General features: G+C 52.9%; 1 protein-coding gene across 1 annotated transcript in view; it reads right to left on the minus strand.

The window, feature by feature from the left end:
* Window positions 1-4,839: 4,839 nt before the first annotated feature.
* The window catches only part of LOC114019925 (mucin-2), a 32,921-nt gene continuing 22,485 nt past the window's right edge, over window positions 4,840-15,275 (minus strand). Inside the window, exons 3-5 of the mRNA XM_037907223.2 lie at window positions 13,665-13,994; window positions 13,268-13,434; window positions 4,840-7,416 (exon numbers count right to left, since the gene is read on the minus strand). Coding sequence (XP_037763151.1) covers window positions 7,372-7,416; window positions 13,268-13,434; window positions 13,665-13,994 — 542 coding nt within the window. The 3' untranslated portion in view covers window positions 4,840-7,371. The remainder of the gene's footprint in view (window positions 7,417-13,267; window positions 13,435-13,664; window positions 13,995-15,275) is intronic.

Raw genomic sequence — 15,275 nt, forward strand, 5'->3', positions numbered from 1 at the left:
GATGTAATTTAGTCCAGCCCCCTGTGCTGAGACAGGACCAAGTAAACCTAGGCAATCCCTGACAGGGGTGTGTCCAACCTGTCCCTAAAACCTCCAGTGAGGAGGATTTCAACCTCCCTGGGAAGCCTGTTCCAGAGCTTAGCTCCCCTTAAGAGTTAGAAAGTTTTTCCAACATCTAACCTGAATCTCCGTTGCTGCAGATTAAGCCTATTGCCTCTTGTCCTGTCTTCAGTTCCTCTTTGTAACAGCTCTTAACACATTTGAAAATTGTTACCAGGGCTTTGTCCAGCCTTGTTTTAATGGTGAACTGTAAAGGAGGGGGAGAGTGGTTGTGCTCCTTTTGTGTCTTTATGATGCGGTAACAAGAGAAGGATGTTCTTATTTCCCTTTGTGAAAGGGGTTAGTAGTTCGGGCTGTTTACCTGTGGTGTTGCGTGGGTGATGCAGGTCAGCGTGAATGATCACAGTGGTCCCTTCTGGCCTTATAATCTATGAATCTGCCCTAGAAGCTGGTATGGCTGGGTGGAGAACTGGTAGGATTACATCACGTATGCCCTGGCAGGGAAACCAGACTGAACGGGGCTGTGGGCGTGTGAATATTTCTGTTTAAAACTGAGTGTGCTTTGTTGATTGAGAGAGAAATTCTCCCTGTTAAGGATTCAACACCCTGTTTCTTCAGTTAAGCGCTGGAAGATCTCCTGGTCTGCACGTCTGACTCGCCGAACACGTCTTCAGATCAAAAAAAGGGGGTGGGGGTGGGGATGGACATTCCTGGTTTTTTTTAAACTCTCAAGCCTTCATTCTAACTTCTAAATAAAACAGTCACCCACCCTGCACCCGTATTTCCTGCTGTCCTGTAAAGCTTTCAAGCGCTGTTGCCGTTTCCCTTGGGAGACCCTCTCAGTATAGACAGTCTTGCCCTCTGCAGGTACTTCCTAATCTGGAGCTAAATTGCTCTCTGCGCCATCAAGTCTCGGTAGAGCTCCTATGCTCACCTGGAACAACTTCTCTACAGTCTCATTCATAGGTTTCTCTTCTGCACGGTCGCAGGGCGAGACATGCTCGCTTCAAACTTACCTGCAGCTGGTAAACTCTGATGGGCAGCCCATCATACGGGCCACTGGTGCAGGAATCTCAAGCCCTGCAGCCGCACAGGGAGCTATCCTTTGACCAAGCACCTTTCAGGACTAGTTGGCCTTTTCCCTCCTCCCTTCAGAAAGTGAGCTCCCACCAACAAGCATGGGAGGCAGGTGGGTCACTGAGGCTCCAATCTCTTTTATCTGCGCTCCATCCCCACTTCAGCTTCAAACGTAACTGGCCTGACTGATTTCTGGCCCCTTGCTACAGAACCATATCGAAGCCTGGAAAGTGCACAAACCAAACCCAAAGATGCCATCGAAGGCCTGTGCTATGTGCAAAGAGACACACAGAAGCTGGCATCATCAAACAGCTTGCTCAGCTGGGTGGGGAAAATCAAGCCCAAGAGGCCCCCAGGTGATCCATCTCAAGGGGCTCACAGCACCAGAAACTATCTAGATGCTAAGTGGGAGGCCCTGAATCTGGTGGGTCACAGAGGCAGAGTCTCCATGCCTTGTGGAGATGGTTTCCTTCAGGTCAGGACAGGGGGACACTAAGGTGGTAGTAAGAGGGAAGCTTGGTCCACTGCTGCCCTGTGGCACTTAGTCTGTGGTTAAAGGTTCAGTACCAAGGTCTTTCAGGAGGGCTGAGATTTTATCTGCATTGTGGATTTGCCCAGATTCCAGCCCCTGGTGTAGCTGCCCTGCTGCAAACCCCAAGCATAGCCAGAAGCAGCCATCCGGTGCTCTGGGGTGCTTTAGCGCAGTTTCAAGGGTGGCTATTTAATGGGGCAAACCCCAGCATAGACTGGGTCTGTTTGTTCATTCAAGTGCTGGCTTGGGACCTGCAAGAACTTCTGGCTCACTGTGGTGTCTGTCTGCACCGTACACTAACTCTCACATTCTCAATGTCTTTATTCTTGCTTGTGCCCTAGAAACCTACTAGCCCGATTCCCAGCATGACATCTTATGTGCAGCGGCTTGCAGGGAGCTGTTTAAAGGGCACCTGGAAGCCCAGTGGAATTGTGGCAGCCATTTCTCCAACTTCATTCCAAAGTGTCAGAGAATTGGGTGTTTCTGACCCCTGAGTCCAGGAGACTCAGAATTTCTTCATCAGCCCAGGTGCTCCCGAGTGCTCTCCTGGGCCCAACCAGCACCACTGGCATCACTGCCTCGTTTGGGGCCATTGTTAAATCAAGATGAGTTGCAATCACGGATGGGAGAACTGGTGAGAAATCATGCACGACAGGATCCCAGGGGCAAGGCTTCCAGTTAACGGGATGCCAGGACCGTGGAGTTCAGTAATGCAGACCACAGCAGCCCCCAAAGGTGTGACCAGGATATTGTGGGTCACGAGGGGATGGGGAGGAGGAAACCAATTGCAAGATGTGAGCTAGTGGGCTTGTGTGTCTTGTCTCCATTAGCGCTGTATGGCTGCAAGCTAGCACACCATGAGACCAGTGTAGTCAGATGATCACACCAGGGCTAACCAAGGTATAAAGATGCCATTAGAATGTTGCAAAAAGAAAAGGAGGACTTGTGGCACTTTAAGAGACTAACAAATTTATTTGAGCATAAGCTTTTGTGAGATACAGCTCACTTCATCGGATGCATTTAGTGGAAAATACAGTGGGAGAATTATATATATAGAGAACATGAAACAATGGCTGTTACATACACACTGTAACGAGAGTGATCACTTAAGGTGAGCTATTACCAGCAGGAGAGCGGGGGTGTCTTTGTCTGTGTGTGTGACCTTTTGTAGTGATAATCAAGGTGGGCCATTTCCAGCAGTTGACAAGAACGTCTGAGGAACAGTGGGGGGTGGAGGGGGGGGAATAAACATGGGGAAATAGTTTTACTCTGTATAATGACCCATCCACTCCCAGTCTCTATTCAAGCCTAAGTCAATTGTATCCAGGCCTGTCCTGTAGTAGATGACTTCTGGGTACTCTTCTGGTTCTGTCAATCTGTTTCTTCATTTCAGCAGGTGGGTAGTGTAGTTGTAAGAATGCTTGTGTGGTGTGGTCTGGAGGAAAGCTGGAGGCATGTAGGTAGGAATAGCGGTCAGTAGGTTTCCGGTATAGGGTGGTGTTTATGTGACCATCGCTTATTAGCACCGTCGTGTCCAGGAAGTGGATCTCTTGTGTGGATTGATCCAGGCTGAGGTTGATGGTTGATCCCACCATCCAGCTTTTACCCAGACCACACCACACAATCCATTGTCTACAGCCAAGCTTTACGATACAGCCGCATTTGCTCCAACCCCTCAGACAGAGACAAACACCTACAAGATCTCTATCAAGCATTCTTACAACTACAATGCCCACCTGCTGAAATGAAGAAACAGATTGACAGAGCCACAAGAGTACCCAGAAGTCACCTACTCCAGGACAGGCCTAACAAAGAAAACAACAGAACGCCACTAGCCGTCACCTTCAGCCCCCAACTAAAACCTCTCCAGCACATCATCAAGGATCTACAACCTATCCTGAAGGACGACCCATCACTCTCACATATCTTGGGAGACAGGCCAGTCCTTGCCTACAGACAGCCCCCCAACCTGAAGCAAATACTCACCAGCAACCACACATCACACAACAGAACCACTAACCCAGGAATCTATCCTTGCAGCAAAGCCCGTTGCCAACTGTGCCACATATCTGTTCAGGGGACATCGTCATAGGGCCTTATCACATCAGCCACACTATCAGAGGCTCATTCACCTGCACATCTATCAATGTGATATATGTCATCATGTGCCAGCAATGCCCCTCTGCCATGTACATTGGTCAAACTGGACAGTCTCTACGTAAAAGAATAAATGGACACCAATCAGATGTCAAGAATTATAACATTCAAAAACCAGCTGGAGAACACTTCAATCTCTCTGGTCACTCGTTTACAGACCTAAAGGTCGCAATATTACAACAAAAAGACTTCAAAAACAGACTCCAACGAGAGACTGCTGAACTGGAATTAATTTGCAAACTGGAAACAATTAACTTAGGCTTGAATAGAGACTGGGAATGGATGTGTCATTACACAAAGTAAAACTATTTCCCCATGTTTATTCCCCCCCCCCCTCCAGCCCCCACTGTTCCTCAGACGTTCTTGTCAACTGCTGGAAATGGCTCACCTTGATTATCACTACAAAAGGTTCCTAACCCCCCACCCCCGCTCTCCTGCTGGTAATAGCTCACCTTAAGTGATCATTCTGGTTACAGTGTGCATGGTAACACCCATTGTTTCATGTTCTCTATGTATATAAATCTCCCCACTGTATTTTCCACTGAATGCATCCGATGAAGTGAGCTGTAGCTCACAAAAGCTGATGCTCAAATAAATTGGTTAGTCTCTAAGGTGCCACAAGTCCTCCTTTTCTTTTTGCGAATACAGACTAACATGGCTGCTACTCTGAAACCTGTTAGAATGTTGGATGCCTGTCTGCTCTTTTCCCCTCCTTGCTTTAAAATACCGAAGGGATAAGTTTCAAAGGCACAAGGGGCTGTTAGGTGCCCACTTCCACTCACTTTTAGCTGCCTTTTGTGCTTATTACAGTCTCCCTAACTGCCCTCCCCCGCCCCGGGACCAGAGCAGTCAGAGACTTTCCTTAGCTTTGCTTATCATTGGTTATGTTGCCATCTGCAATTCTTCTTGCCCTGACGAGAAGTCATTTAACCATCCCAGGGTTTGCTGTGCAGCAGACGATCGACTCAGAGCAGTTGCTGGAGCGACGTGCAATCACCAGACATGAGGCCTTCAGCATTTGTAACTTTATTGCAGAAAAACCCTCTATTAACATATTTTACAAAGGAAGTTGCACTTTGGTGTTTGGCAAGTTCTGTTCCCCCAGCCACTGGGGGGCAGAGATGCAGGCGTGCCTGGGGCAGCCAGTCCTCTCCCTTCAAGCTGCGTGCAGAGCGGCTCGTTCCGACCGCAACGGCTCCATTGACACCCATGCGCCAGTTCCAGCCAGGAGGAAGTCCCGCTATTTCCATCAGCGCTGTCCATGCCTCTGTTGGTGCTAAACATTGGCCGCACCCTGCCCCCCGCCCGCCAGGGAAACAAGGCTGCAGCGTCAGTGAAATTTCTGTGCGCAGAAGTGTTCCGACTTGGCAGTTTGACGCCTGTGGAAACTGCCCTCTAATTTTCACACAACGAGAGGGGGGGAAAAAAATCAAATACATTCCCTCCTGCATTTCCTTTTGGGTGTCTCTCATCACAGGTAACAGACCCAAGTTTACAGCCAACAGGAAAACCCTAACTACTGCACGATCTCTTCATCAGCTACTCCCAAAGCCACAGAGCAATGCAGGGAGTGGGGAAGTCACCTTCTCCAGCTCGTCTGCCCTGGTTCCAGACTACCAGTTCTCCGGCTGCATGGCCCAAATAATCTCCATTAAAGCCAACACTAGGACTTATATATGTCCTGCTGGTGGGAGACTAGGCCCTCCCGAAAGCTAATGTGGGCATTAGCATGGCTGTGAAAATGGTACAACTTCATGGGGCAGGGGCCTTGCCGGAAGAGACACAGGCTGCCCACAACTCCCCCAGACTTTGCTGGCCTGAGGGAGCACAAGCGCTGGCTGCCTTCGAACCAAGACAACAGGCTGAGACCTGAGAAAAACAAGGCTTTTGTTTTATACCATCTCTCCCAGCATCACTCTCAACAGCGAGACCTCTCCAACCGCTGCCCCCAGGTCCAGCTGAGCGGGACCCCAGAGGAGCCTTCAGAAGGCGTAACAAGATAGGAAGTAGAAATAAGCAGGAGCCACTGTATGGGAAGAGAGAAGACCCAGAAACCCCAGTGAGTGAGTGTGTGTGTGTGTTGGAGAATGGGGACAGGTGGTAACACAGAACAGAAAAAAAACAACCACACAGCCTCTCTTCAGCTGCACCCATGGAGGAGACACATCCTGCCCCACACACTAACGTCTGTCCCTAGGGTGCCCAGAGGCAGCTGGCTGTCTCCAGACCCGCTCCTGTTTGTTTGCTTATTATGCAGCTGCAAAGGCGCCCAGGAGACGCAGGGGCAGAGCTAGCAGCCGCTGGGATTGTTCAAGGGACTTGAGAAGCAGGGAAGCAGCATTTCTTGACCTCCAAACCCAACACACCGGCCTTCGTTTATATGAATGAGAGTTCCGAGGAGGGGGGACAAGGCACAAAACAATGGCAAAGGCTGGTTCGGGGGCGTGGAGCATAAAGTGCCCTTGAGAGCCACCAAGCAGCCTTGGCAAGGCCCTTGCCAAGGGGCAAGGCTATTTCGATGGTGAACTAAGGAGCTCCCAGCTCGCGCTAGTGGGGAGGGAAGTCACGGTGCAGGCTGGGCAGGGCAGCTTCCGGCCGCCAGAGCTCAGAGCAGGTATTAAGTGCAACAAGTGACTCTCTGATACGCAGGAGAAGGGCCTGCATGTTCCCTTCCCACGCTGAGGCGACCACAGGCCAGCCTGCCTGCGGGGAATGGGTTAGGCTTGTGCAGCTGCCTCGAGGGAGAGAACAAGGGATTTTGTTTTCTTTTGAGACAGACAGGAGAGTCCCACCCAAGACAAGGCTACACAAGCCCCAGTTACGTTTGTTCCCTCCCTGTGCAGCGTGATGAAAAGCCTCCAGCCTACCCCGCCCCTAGCAGCACGTTCTCCTCTCGCAGCCACGGGGCTGTTTTTCTGGGCGGCAAGGAGGGGAGTGCAGTTTACCACAGTCCTGCTAGATTCTCTGGGAATTCAGGAGTGGATCCCACTGCTGAAGCTGAAATAGGAACAACATGTGCAAAAAAACCACAAAGCAAGAGGGAGCCAGTCTGCTCCCCACCCTCGTCTCCCAGTGGGAAGTAACATTCTCCTTTGCTTGCCTTGTGAGGACCGACACCGCATCTCCTGACACAAGACGCACTTTGAGAGCAATAGCTTCTGAGACTTCCAAGCGAGTCCTCTCCAGAGATTGTCGGCTAAACATCAGCTCAGCCGCCAGGGTAAAATGCAAGGTGAAAAGCCCCTCTCTCGTCTCCTCAGCATTTTGAGGAGGGTCAGGACACTCGGCGTACGGAGAGCAGAGGGAAGGGTCAGTGCTGGGCTCTAACTGGCTCCAGCTCTCAGATTAAACCCTAAAACCAAACTTTTACAAAAGTTTTTAAAACCAACCCACCCATCTGCAATGAGTGTTTCAGTCAAGTGCAAAATCAGAGCCACCTTCCCTCCATCCTCAGGGGATCTTTCTGGACCAGATCCTCAGGGGCCTACTGCTCAGGGAACTCCAGCGCTCCCCCAAACCTGGATGGAGGGTCCTCTTCTTGCTGCCTAGTAGCTGTAGAGGGAGAGGGGCGTATCCTCCATCATGTCGTCCTACGAGCGAAGGAGAAAGACACACATTAGTATCTGTCACGTCATGGCATGAAGGGGGGACTGGTCTAGATCTGGGGTTGTTCTGGGACCAGACTCCCTTTCCCTCATCCCACCCCCTCAAGGCCACCAGCAGTCCAGCCAGGGAGGTCCCCCCCCAGCAGGATTCATCAAACAGAGGGGTGGTCTCTGCGGAAGGATGCAAGGCAAACACCACATCGTTCCCAGCCCAAGCCGCGAGGTCCTAGGATGGTGAACATATCGCTGTTCCTCTGTGGCGTCACTAGGCTGGATGACTGGTATGAAACAGTTACTTACTGTAACTGTGGTTCTTCGAAATGAGATGCAGCCACGTGTTCCACTTAGGTGTTTGCATGCCCAGCACACCAGAGCTGGAGAAATTTGCCTAGCAGTACCCAAGGGGGCGACGCTCACACCTTGTGGCCATAGCCCCTCCCCTGGCTACTCTCCCTCAGTTCTTTCGCACTGAATGCCAGGACCCGAGAGTCCAGTGCAGAGGGGATGGAGGGTGGGTTGTGGAATACACGCCTGCATCACATCTCAAAGAACCACAGTGACAGTAAGTAACCGTTTTGTCGTCTTCGAGTGGATACGGATGTGTATTCCACTTAGGAGACTCACAAGCAGTACCTCCCCCCACATCCCCAGGAGGTAGGGCTCAGAGTCTACCAAAGCCTGCATCCACCCTGGAAGATGCAATTACGGCGTAATGGTTTGTGAACATACGTATCGACGACCATGTAGCAGCCCTGCCAACGTCCAATATGGAAATGTCACTGAGGAAGGCTATGGGCATTGCTTGCACCCGAGTAGAGTGAGCTCACACCTACTGATAGCCTCAGCTCTGCCCCCTCAACGGCTATTTCATAGGCTGTCTTGATGCAGAGTGTTATCCATTTGGAGATCGTCTGTGAAGAGATCACTTGACCCTTCATGTGATCTGCATATAACACAAACAGGCAGACGAAGCACGAAACGGTTTAGTCCAGTCCAGACAGAAGACTAGACATCACCTGACATCTACAGCATGGAGACATTGCTGCTCTGGAGACGAATGCAGCTTAGGAAGGAACACAGGTACTGCCTGGTTCCAATGAAACTGAGAAGCCTCTTTAGACAGAAATTTTGGATGTGGTCGTAACGTCACGTTGTCTTTGGAGACTTGTGTATAAGGAGAGCCTGCAACGCTCATGCTCTCCTTGTGGAGGTCCTTGCTACCAGGAATGCAGTTTTCTGACCCAAAGGTGGGACAAGATGCTAGGGGCTCAGATGGAGGTCCCAGTAAGGCCGCTAGGACTAAGTTAAAGTCCCACAGAGGAACCGGCTCTCAGACCGGGGGATGTAGATGAAGGAGCAATTTTAAAGAATCTTGCTACCATGGCACGGAAGAAGACAGATCTTCCCTGAATGGGGTGATGAAATGCTGATCCTGCTGCCAGATGTGCTTTCAATTAACTAAACACAAGCTGGAGTGACTGAAGATGCAGCAGGTGCTTTAAAATGTTCCCGATAGAGACCTGTGATGGTTGGATTCTGCGGGCTAATGACCACACCAAAAATCGCTTCCATTTAACTGAATAGGCCACCCTGGTGGAGGGTCTTCTACTGTTACGGAGGACTTGGACAGCTGCCGAATGCTGCTCTTTCCTCCCACACTGGGAGATCCAGGGAGCTGAGCACTGGATGCAAGGCGTGGCCTTGGTTCTAAGTAAGTTGGGATGGGGAGGAAGCAGTATGGGAGGCTGAATAGACAATGCAGGAAGGTCGGAGAACCAGCAGTCTTGGCCAGGCCACGGCAATGAGAATAAGCTTGGCCTGACTGGCCTTGAGGATGACCTCAGGGATGATCAAGATCGTGGGAAAGGCATACAGGACAGGCAGCTGCCAACTAGATGGAAAGCGTCAGACAGGGAACCTGTCCCCCAAGGCCCCCCTCGAGAGCACAACAGATGACATTTCCTGTTGTCCCTTGTAGTGATCAGGTTGATTGTCGGGATGCCCCAAGCTGTGAAGATGACCCAGAGAACACTTGTCTTCGAGGACCACTTGTGATTCAGGGAAAAATACCCGCTGAGACAGTCCATGAGATGATTCTGAACAGCTATTGGATCATTCTCCTTAGCACAGAACTGCCACAGCTGGTGACCTCTAGGCAAACCAACCTGGAGTTTGCTCCCCCTTGTTTGTTCGCATAATAGATCGTTGTGGGAACTTTGGGAATCTCTTGATAGGCATAGCATGCATTGTAGATGGCCCGAAACTCCAGCACATTGATATGGAGCGAGGTCTCCCGCTCCAACCACAGTCTCTGTACTTTCAGCGCTCCCAGGTGCACCAACCCAACCCATCAGGGACGTGTCAGTAACAATCAACCTAGCTGGCAAGAGCCAGACAAAGGAAACGCCTTGGCAAATGTTCTCTGGACACATCCACGACTGCAAGGAGTCCAGGACCAGTGGAGGAAGACAAAACAATCTATCTAGAAGGCGAAGAGCAGGACAGTAACCTTGCAAACTGGACCACCTGCGTGCAAGCAGACAGGTGGCCCTACAGCCTCAGACACGTTTGAACTATTGTGGGAGGCTGAGTCTGCAGACTAAGGCAAAGATGGCAAATTGCCTGAAAATGGTCGGTTGGAAGAAACATTCTCGACATCGTGGAATTTAACAGGACCCCAGTGACCTCGAATTTCTGAGTGGGAGCCAAGGTTGACTTTCCAGTGTTTAGAATGAGACCCAGCTGATGGAGGAAGCGCACTATGATGCCAACGTGAACAAGAACTTCCCCTCCATAACCAGCCGTCCAGATACAGGAAGATGTGAATTCCCTTCTTCCTGAGAGATGCTGTAACAACCACCATGCATTTGGTGACAACCGGGGGGACAGAAGAGAGGCTGAATGGAAGCACTGTGCACTGAAAGTGGTGTTTCATCACAATAAACCAATGGAACTTAATGTGGCTTGGCAAAATTGCCACATTTAAGTAGGTGTCTTGAAGGTCAAGAGCAGCAAACCAGTCATTCTGAGACCATACAGGGAGAGTAGTCAATAGGGACCATTCAGAACCTCGTGTACCAGATATTTCTTGAGGCTGTGAAGGTCGAGGATGGGTCTTACTCCTCTCATGGATTTGGGTATCAGCAAATACTGGGAGTAGAAGCCATGACCCTGGTGTTCCAGCAGAACCTCCTCCACTGCTCCTAAAGCCAGCAGAAAATGGATCTTATGAGACGGTCCCTGAAGAGGGGTGGGAAGGAACTGGATAGCATAACCCAACATGACGGTGCTTAGGACCTACCTACTGGTAGCAATCGAGCCGCAAGCATTGTGAAAGTGGGCCAGCCTGTCCCCAAAGGGGGCAGACGAGAAGGGAGGAGCAACCACTGGAAGAGTGCTCTGGACCAAAGGGTTCCAGAGACGGCATGTGGACTGGCCGAACCCTGAGCCTGACTGCTTCCTCCTGTGGGAACTATGCCCCTTTCTGGGCTAGCCCCAGTGCCTTGGAGGAGTGAAAGTCTGCTGCTGGTGTGGCATGTCTCTGCATGATTGGCCCCCAAAGACCGCAGGGGAGTCCTGGAGTCTCTGAGGGAGTGCAGCATCTTATCAGTTTTGTCCAAGAATGGTGTTTGGCCGTCGAAGGCCAAATCCTCTATGGATTACTGGACATTGTGGCAATGCCCAAATTCTGCTTCGCCACAGGCATACCGAAGCCAGCATGCTTAGCCGGTTCAAGGAGCGTATCGCTGATAGGGAGGATGAGTCTCCCTGCAGCCATCTGCCCCTGGATGTCCACCAATTTGTGAGTGTTCTCTTGCACGAACTCCACTTGGATACTGCGGAAAGCAGCTACATGCCACAAAAGGTCTTGGCACACCTTAAAATCCTCCGGTATCGAAGGCAAGGATGAGCCAGGCAGCACAGCATTGTCTGGAGACGGAGACAAGGCCCTCAACTGAACCAAAGCTGGATCCTGTTTAAAGGGCTGATGGACCTGGATGGGACGACTACGGAGGCTACACCGGTGCTTGGGCCCGCAGCGGATCGACAGTCACCACTGCAGGCCTGGCCAGTGATTTCGCCTTCAAGCAAGACAGAGTGGGACCTCCGCAAAGGAGGAGCGTCCCAAGGATTCCATGGAGGCCACTGGCACGGATAAGGCATTGGTAGCCAGTAGACATCGGGCCGGAGAAGAACGCCAATCTTGGTACCCATAATGGTCTGTCAGCGGTCCCCAGTGCTGGTCCAGTGATGGAGCGCGGGAGGATGACAGCGCCAGCTCGGAGCTTGGGGAGCCTCGGGATCCCGGGGATAAGGGTGGAGCGAGACCAGAAGAAGCGAGTAACCGACTCGTCCATTGCCCAGAACGAGGCAGGAAGCGGCACTGCCCATGGAAGCGGTACTGTCGGCACTGAGCATGCTGGTGCTGGAAGCAGTGTCAATCCCAAAGGGGAGGTCAGGACCAAAAGGCAAAGGCGGTCTGTAGCTGCCTGGAATGCCGCTGACCTGGAAACAGTCGGTACTGGCATCTCCCTCACTGGTGCCGGACTCAAAGGACACCCAGGGGCCAGAACCGGAGTCAACGGTACAGGGTTTCTAAGTTCCCTACTCAGAAGGGTTAGAAGTACTCGCGCCATCCCACAGGCCGGTACCTACTCCGTGCCAGTCCATGCTTTTCTTGGGGGAGGCAGAAGAGTCACCCCGAGATCTGGAGCAGTCCGGATTGGTGGTATGCAACCTTTTCCTTGGCACAGGCGACAGGGAAGGGCTCCTCTGCTTCTTCGGGGAGGCAACTGCTCCGGAACGTGAAGCAGCAGCCCTTGGAGTCCGCGGGCACTCCCAGCCCGGCATGCGCCTCGGGACCGAAGCAGGTGCTGCGTCAGGCAAAGGTCCCGAGCCCCTTGAGCCTGTCCCTTGAACGATGTGCAGATCGCACAACGCTCTTTAATGGGGGCCTCGCCAAGACAGAGCAAGCACCGTGTCTGAGGATCACTCCCCCCGCCTCCCTCGAAGGACAATGTTTAAATCCTGGTGAGGGCATCATCGAGGAAAAGAAACAAATACAACTAACACAAAGGGTACTATCTATCTATATATCTATCTAAGGGAAAAGCTAAACTTATTGAGAGGTTCAGACTGTTAAGCTCTGACTCCAGCCGGAACTCCAGAAGGAACTGAGGGGGGGGTCAGGGCAGCGCTGCCTCATGTAGCCAGGGGAGGGGCTTTGGCCATGAAGTGTGCGCCTGACCCCTACGGGCACTCCTAGGAGAATTTCTCTGGCTCCAGTGTGCCGGGGGCGCACACACCTAAGTGGAATACACGGTTGCATCTACTCGAAGAAGAACTTTGTATCTCAAAGGCTACATAGAGTGTTCGCTTCACCCACCATGGAAATGCAACCTCCTCTGGGGGGGGGAAACATAGCAGCTGTTTAACAGCCGTCCGGGAACACTGCATAACACATCAGGGCAGGAGTGAGGAAGAATACTGAATCTACCTGGACCCCTGAGGGAACCGTGGCACACGATGTCGGGCTGTCTTCACTCGGTCTGTCTGTCTTCTGGAACAGGGCTGGCAAGGTGGATCCTGTCGCTAAATCCCATGTCACCTGACATCATCCTGGCAATGAACCTTGGAGGAGGCTCTCCAGACCCCACCCCGCACTCCCCTCCCAGCCACAGGTGCCTCTTCCTTTGCAAGAGGAACGAGCCGAATTCCCTCTGTGCGGCTTGTCTAGCAAGGGCTAGAAGGGGAGCTGCACTGTGGCCTGGTCACGCAGCCGGGAGCCAGCCAGCAGCTCCAGGCACAAAGGCCCTGGGCACGGCCGGTTGCTCACCATGGGCAGGTCCTGCAGGCGCCGGAACTCCATCCGGCTATTGCGCTGCCGATATCTCAGGAAGCCGACCAGGGCCAGGATCCCCACCATGACGACGAACAGGGAGATGACACCGATCACCAGGGGGTCGGCCCCCATCGCGCCGGCAACTGCGGAGCTGGGCTGGTCTGCAGGGAGGAGGAGGAGACGGTACCGAGAGGGTCAGGTCCTGGGGTGGTCCCCAGGGCTGGAGCAGCCATCCCAGTCTCTCCCTGGGCTCTGCCCTACCGCACCACACGGGGCTCCCCCCCCCCCCCCAGCTCAAACGCCTCTCCCATGCCCCTGCACTTGCTGCGCTCTCGATAGCCAGTTAGGGAGAGCAGAGATCGGCGCACGTGGGAGCCTTGAGAGCGTTTACCTTGACCATCGTCGTCTCCCACATCCAACACAGAAGCCTTCTCATGCACAGGATCGGCTGATGGCTGCATTACGGCTGGAGTGGCTGCCCTGGTGGTGGAGGAAGCTCTGGGGGTCACCGTGGTGGTGCTGGGGGTGGTAGCTGCAGGTGGGCTCCCTGTTGTCATGGCAGCAGGAGCAGCAGTGGGCCCTGCGGTGCTCTCCGCTGTGGCGTTCTCCTGGGCTGTTTGTGGCGTGGGTTCAGGGCTCTCTGCGGCGGGTTCAGGGTTCCCTGTCGTGGGCCCCAAGGTGCTGAATGCAGAAGGCTCCAGTGGGGAGCTGCCCGTTGTTGCTGCACATAAGAAAAAGAGGCAGTTATCTACAAGGCAAAATCCTCCGTCTGCCCATCCCCACCCTGCATGGCCTGGAAAGGGCGGTAGGCATCCCTGCTGGCACCTAGGGGACATGCCCAGCTCCTGACATGAGCCCAGAGCGCTCTCTGCTCCAGGTTCTCCCTGGGATCCTCAGGGAGGCAGCGGAGAGGCCCTGAGCCCCCTGCTCTTCTGTGTCGAGCTGTTCAGAAGGCCACTAACTGGAGCCCTGGAACGTGGGCAAGGCTTGGGAGGGCATCTCAAGCCTTTCCAGGCTCGCGGCCCGATTCCCCTATCAGAGAAGATTCTTTAGCACCCCTGAAAATTTACTTCTTCAGCAGGTTGAGAGATATCTGAAAAGGCCATTAACCCTGTCTCGTCCTCCCCGTGGCTACATCCCATCACCTCCACATGGCCACCCAATGGTGCTCATCTCCTAGCAGAGGAATCCCCATGACAACACCCCAGAAGGAAGAGCAGGGATCCCCACTAGCCTGCGGACATGCCTGACAGCTATGGCCCTGAAAAGGGCGACAGGAATAAACTCCACGAGCCAGGACAGCTGGGGCACTGCCCTCTGGGGCACCTGCCCGCCGCTCACAGTGACAAATGCTGTACAGATTAATTGACAAATCAGTAAGTATTTCACAGCCTGTCAGAGCCAGAGAGCCCCGTCAGAGCCCAGGGCGTGTCGAGGGGAAGGTCTCTGAGCTGAGAGCCCCTCTCTAATCAGCAGCAAAGCCCAGAAAACCAGGTCAGTGAGAGTCCCCATGCCAGGCAATGGGATTTTAGGGCAGCGTGGCAGACCAGGGCGCCCTTGGCCACCCTCCCCTTTAATGCGAGGCTGAGAAGCAACAGCAGTAGCCTCTCTGGAAACGTCGTCAGGCCAGAGAAGAGAGATTACGCTGGCAGCTGTGCCCTGCCGCCATTAAGGATCCCAGCATTGCTCAGAGCCACCTAGCCGCACTGCATGCTGGGATTTTTCTCACAGGTTCGGGTTGATGATGGAGGGTAGCTTCTATCTATCCCATGCTACGGAAGTTAGGGGTTGCTCGGGCAAGCTGCCAGCCTCAGCTACCAGCTGGGTAATACTGCTTTAAAGCCAGCCGGGCCAGGTCCTGCTCTCACTTATACCGGTGTGACATCACCGCGGCCACGAGACCTGCTCTGGATTGACGCGGGGTTAAAGGAGAGCAGCGTTCGGCCCCTGGGTGAGTGTGCATGTACCTCGGAAGGAAAGGGTTAATTTGTACTTTTGAGGA

Source organism: Chelonia mydas, chromosome 8 (assembly GCF_015237465.2).
Source record: "Chelonia mydas isolate rCheMyd1 chromosome 8, rCheMyd1.pri.v2, whole genome shotgun sequence".
Lineage (NCBI taxonomy): Eukaryota > Metazoa > Chordata > Testudines > Cheloniidae > Chelonia > Chelonia mydas.